This window comes from Callithrix jacchus, chromosome 13, assembly GCF_049354715.1.
Source record: "Callithrix jacchus isolate 240 chromosome 13, calJac240_pri, whole genome shotgun sequence".
Taxonomy (NCBI): Eukaryota; Metazoa; Chordata; class Mammalia; order Primates; family Cebidae; genus Callithrix; species Callithrix jacchus.
In genome coordinates, this window is record NC_133514.1 from 111737295 (window position 1) to 111743294 (window position 6000).

General features: G+C 33.2%; 1 protein-coding gene across 6 annotated transcripts in view; it reads left to right on the plus strand.

Annotated features, from left to right (window-relative positions):
• The window catches only part of CCDC102B (coiled-coil domain containing 102B), a 361810-nt gene extending 356140 nt beyond the window's left edge, over positions 1 to 5670 (plus strand). For all 6 annotated transcript variants that reach the window (XM_078346981.1, XM_078346986.1, XM_078346983.1 and 3 more), the window contains one exon: positions 2344 to 5670. In XM_078346981.1, the coding sequence (XP_078203107.1) occupies position 2344 (1 nt within the window). In that variant the 3' untranslated portion in view covers positions 2345 to 5670. The remainder of the gene's footprint in view (positions 1 to 2343) is intronic.
• The last annotated feature ends 330 nt before the right edge of the window (positions 5671 to 6000 follow it).

Below are 6000 nucleotides of genomic sequence, written 5' to 3' on the forward strand. Positions count from 1 at the left end.
TCTAAGTTTCTGTCATGCTGTTGCCTTTTTTCATAGATGCCCTGCCCCACATGGACCATCCTGGGTACAGCTGCACTTGCTGCGAAACTCTCAATCCAGAGCATTTCAGATTGCTTGTTTTGTGGGGGTTGTACCCACCAAGCCAGATCCCCTGGATCCCTGTCTCAGCCCTCTCCCTTTCAGCTGAATGCGCCACTCTGTCTCCCAGGCATTCCAGGTGCTAGTTGAAACAGCTGCCCAGACTGTGTGAGTTTCTGTGTGCCAAGCTGCCACCAGCTGAAACCACCATGCTGAAAACTCGGGGTGCTTTTGGGCCTGGGAATCTACTGGTCTGTGGGCAGTGAAAATTTGTTTGGAAATGTGGTGGGCACTCACCCTCTGCATTGTTCTTGCTGGGAACTGTACTCTGGAGCTGTTCTTACTTGGCCATCCTGGATCCTCTCCCCTCTTCCCCTCATTTTCTTACTCTGCTTGGGTTCTTGCTGCAATATTCTACAGTTTTTTATTTTTACATCTTTTCAGCACCATGGATACTTCATGTCCTTGTGGTCTTAGTCAAAATGATCACATATGTTCAACTGCAGAGGACAGGCAGAGATTGAGAATGCGGCATGCTGTGTTCTCCCCCTTCCTAGGCATTGCCTTAGGGCCAGCTGGATTTGTGGCCATATACTTACATAATTCTGATTTACTTTTTCTTGTGGGAAATTATGCGAGTTCAGGAGCTCTACATTCTTTTACTGAAATAATTATTTTCAAATCCCTGAAAGCACTTACATAATTCAATGGAAGTAAAACATTCATTGCAGAGCTAGTAAGATGTCCACCGCTAAATTTTTTTAAGTGAGGTTTAATTTTTATCTTAATATGCTTCTTCTTCTGTAAAGGGAAATGACATTTATATTTAGAATCACAAAGCAAGAAACTATTCCCAATACTTATATGCTAAGCTGGAAAAGAACTAGAAATATATGCTTTGTCTGTTTTCTCAGGTATATCATTGCAGTTAGACTTCTGATAGTTTTTTTTAATGTTATCATTACGGTTGAGAGTCTGCTCAATGTGTTGAATTTCTTTAGAAGACCAGCTCCCGTCTGCAAGGAAATTATATTGTGTCATGGCTGAGCATGCAGAAATTATTTTTCAGAAAAGGGAGGAAGGCAGGGTAGGGGAAGAGAGAGAGCTATAAAAAGTAAAGAATACAAATCTCCAGTATCAAAACAAGGACAGGAATAGCTTGTGGACATCCCACTAGAACACAATGTCCTACTGATAATTTTTATGAACTCACTTAGTTCACCTTCCTGAATCAGTCATATTAGTTACTACCCAGCCCTTTCTTAGTTTTATATTACTTTTCTAAAATATGTATTTTATCATCTGAAAGACTTAAACACTTCAATATCCCATGTTTCAAAAGATGTTAGTTACTTAAAATTATTTTTAAATCCTTGTGACAGCTGAATACATTTTTCTTCAACTGAAAGTGTAAACAGTAAATAGATAAAAATGGCAAAACATTGACATTATTAAATTATATCATTTTTCCTTTTCATTTTTTTTGTTAATTTCTATCCTAGAGAAACAAAACAAATAAACAAAAAAATGGCTCTCACAAATTATATCCCAATCCCTTTTCTTTTTCATTCTTGAAAATCTTTGAGTCCCACTTCTGTATCCTTTCTAAATATGGAATTTCCTTTTTCTACCTGGACTTTCAGATTGACGTGTTAGCATTTAAGAGTGATATCACTAAGACTGTACAATGTAAGTGAAGGCTTAGGTGAAATCAAACTGGTAGGTCATTTGACATCTAAAATAGAGATGCCAAATATGTAGCTTAGTAAACTTTGCTATTCTCTGGCAATACTACCTCTGTGTGTTTGCATTTCTTCTAACAAAGTGGCTCCTTTTTAATCTACTGCAAATTTCCTAGAGGGCGACAAGCCCCACTTCTGACTAATAACTTTACTACTGTCTTTATGATGCATTCGAAAGTTCAAGTAATCGGTTTATACATGCAAGAAGATTATGTTTTCATCTGACAACTGATTACAGAAAGAGCCAAATTACAAAGTTATGCATAATAATCTACAAAATGTATATCATGAATTTGTGTATTTAACAATATCCTTAGGGTTATTTGTGCAAGATTCCACCTGAGAGTACTTTCTTTATAGGAGTAATAGATTTTCTATGAGCACATATATGCTAAAGCTACAGTAAAATTACTTTTATCTTGACTTATTATGTCCACAAAAAATGATATTTCTATCTGCTTAATTACTAATACTGTTGGCATCTTATATTAATTAATAATCATTTTTATTTTTCTTACTTTAGATGATGCTTCGGCTACATGACTGACCCTTCAAAATTTAAAAGTGGAATACAAAACATAAAGACTGCATTTTCTGATTGTCACCCTGGCTCTGTTATTCTCTTTTCTATGGCATTGCTAGCCTCCCAGCTTAACTATTTGTAGATTATAAGTGTCAAGTAATATTCTTCTTCTATGCAAATATTTTCCTCATTTTAGATAACCTAAGCATTTAAAGTTATAATCCATCATTGAGACTTTTCTATCTGTATGTTTAATGATTTATATTGTTGTCTCAATAATTAGCTTTATTGTTATGATTTTTATCATTTTCTAGCCTATATTATGTAGAGTACCATGGTTCTTTCATTTTTAAATTATTACAGCCTTTTTATCAGATTGGAAATGCAAATGCCCTATACAATGTCATATGACATATCATGTTTATACAAGATTTGAATAATTTTAGACCTGTTTATATTTTGCTTTATAAGAAGAACACACTTGAATGTGTTTGGTTGCATTTATGTATAACGTTTAACCAATGAGTAACTGTGGCTTTCACTCCTCTGCCTTCCTATTGGATAGCAGGATACTGAGCTCAGCCACCACAGAGCTGATTCTGGAAGTTATGTCCATCTGTACTGTCAAATATGAACATAAAGCTCATCATATGCTTATAAAATTATCCTATTAAGAACCATAAAAATATTTATAAGCAAGGCCTAAAAAATGAGTTGCATGCTAAGAATTAAGCCTGGTAACCAAGTGATCTTTGCCATGCATTTGATCCCCACAATAGGTAGGAGGTGGCCTGCAGCAATATATCTCAACATGTAACAATGCACTTGGCAGCAGATGTTTAAAGACAGCCAGACTTAGTTACTTCTTTCGTATGCTGTCCACTGCACTCGGTAGGTTTCATGGGGTGGTATTATCACTACTATGTCAATGAGAAAATAAAGGTTCCTAGATGTTCTGGAACTTGTTCAGTTTCAGATGATTGGAACATTGTGGTCTTGGCTTTCAAGTACGTGTCTACCAGATTCCACAGACCCTTTTCTGTCCACTTTGTCACCTACAACTCTGAGCTCCAATATAAAGACTTCACCATATTTGAAAGAGTATAGTGGAAAGTCTGATGCTCAATCACATTCAAAAGAGTTGCCTCTGTGACAGTATAACTGCTGAAATAAAGAAATCTCCTTTTGAGTCAGGGTGTTATTTAATTATTGCAAATCTCCTGTCATAGATCCGATACTTAAGATAAAAAATTAGGCTCAGGTCCTTACCTATGGTCTTGCTCTTTACAGTACTTTTAAACCTATATAATTTACATTCAACATTTACACATACAAAATTCATATAGTCTTTCAAAACTAAGATTGCATAATAATCTTATGGCTTGAAATTTTAAGTATTACAATATAAACAGCAGAGACTTCATGTTTATGATCATTTTTAGTAAATGGCATCAACCTTTGCATTATTATTCCATGGTGTTTTGTATTAATTTACATCACATTTATTTTTATTTTTGAAATTTCACATTGCATGTCATTTTTATATGTAATTGGGTTAAAGTAAGGTTTAAAATAAGACTTTTTAAATAGAACTTAGCAGAAAATATTAATCACATTCAGTTTAAAATCAATTTATATGCTTTTTTTTTAGGAAAAAATTCTGAAAATCAATGCATTTTTTCCAACAGAGAAATTTTTGTTATTGATAGAAAGTATAAATAACTTTAATATTTAAAGCATTTTTAACATTTTTTTAAAAAAACATAAGCCAGTGATTGGCTTGCTTATTTCAAATCTGACCAGTGATCTACGTACTTCAGTAGTATGATAGTAAAATACAAACCAACATTCTTTGGCACTGGCCAGACACAAATCCTCTCTTGTCTTCCCTATGGCAAAGAGTAACTTATTATTTTCAATGCTAATGTGAAGTCCTTGTTAATGTCATCAACGCACACACACATAAACACACCACGAAAACACAGAAAACATCAATAACAAAAAACCCTATATGTTTGAAAAACTTGTTTTTTAAGCCACTATTTTCTACTCACTTCCGCTTGGAAATGTCAAAATGTGTTGTGGTTAAGTTGTTTGTAAACTAGAACCAAGGGTTTCATCTAGCTTCTTGTAAGCGGCACAGTGTTATTTTTAGCACTCTTTCTGGTACTGTTAATCAAGACATTCTTAACTTCATTTTTCTTCCTCCATCAAATAAAAAAAGAAAATGTGAGGGATGGTGTTACATTTGCACTACATGAAACTATTCTAAAGGAAATATCTCCAAAAAACAAACCTTACAGAATCACAGTCTTTGTGTTCATCAACTCTAAATGATACTAATAAAAACACTAAAGATTATTCCAATACTATCTGAATTGTATCAATAATCTCTACTAAATTTAGAACCTACAGTAAGCATAGATTTGAGAGTTCACACTTGGTATATTACTTACAAGATGTGTGACTTTGGGGAGGGTGTTACTTTTAGCATCTGCTTCATTATCTACCGTGTGAATATCACATCTACATCAAATTATTTTGATAGTGAAATGGATAAAATATATAATATTTAGCATAATTGCTAGGACATTATATTAACTCAAAACACTTTTCTTTGTCATTGATTATTCTGAAGACAAAAACTTGTCTTACATCTCAGTCAAAAGCTGGTAAAGATATTTGATTGTTTTATGGGATTATGATGAATAATGTTCTTAAAGGTTTTTACTTTAAAATTAGGCCATACAAATGTATTTTAAAGTATCCATAATCTCTTACTGAATTTAATTCCATATTTATAAAACAGTATTTTAATTTTAAAATCAACTACCTATGACTATTTAGCTAAATAATTGACTCATTCATGTAGATTTAATTTTTAATTCTACAGATGGAAGAATTCATACAGAGATATACATAAAATATAATAGAAGGCTTACTTACATTACATATATCTGAAAGATATGTAAGACTTCTGTATCTACAATAGAATCAACATTGTTGATATAAGACATTAAGGAAGTAATATCTAATTAACATATGTATTTTGTCCTCAGCTACTATGTGACCTATTAGGGCTTTTCACAGAAGAAAACCTACATGTATAAAAGAAAAGGATTTGAGTTTGCCAGGCTCATTCTTGCTGAATCAGCCTACTGTGTGTAATGCCAATTTCTGCTGGGGTTTTTTTCTCCCTAAGGAAAAATATTGCAGAATAAAATGTCAATAATATTTAAAGGGAAATAACAGCCTTAACCCAAGTTTGGAAGCTGTGATTAAGAAAGTTTTTTGTCACAAAATTAAATAAATAACAAGTAGAAAAAAGTAATGTGAAGTTTAAATAAATGTGCTGAAATTTCAAAATATATCTTAAGCCAAAGAGTTCATTATGAAATTACTATATGCTAGAAATACAAAAATAAGTGAAACTGTTCCTTGCAGAGAAAATGTTTAGGAAAACTACACAATGAAAATGATAACTGGTTAGTCTTTTTTGGAACGAGGAGGTGTCACAGCAAGTTTGTGCTACCATAACAGAACACTATCAGACTGAATAATTTATAAAATAAAGAAATGTATGCCTCACAGTTCTAGAGGCTGGGAAGTTCAAGATCAAGGCACTGGCTAGTGAGGATCTGGTCTTTCTGTTTCCAA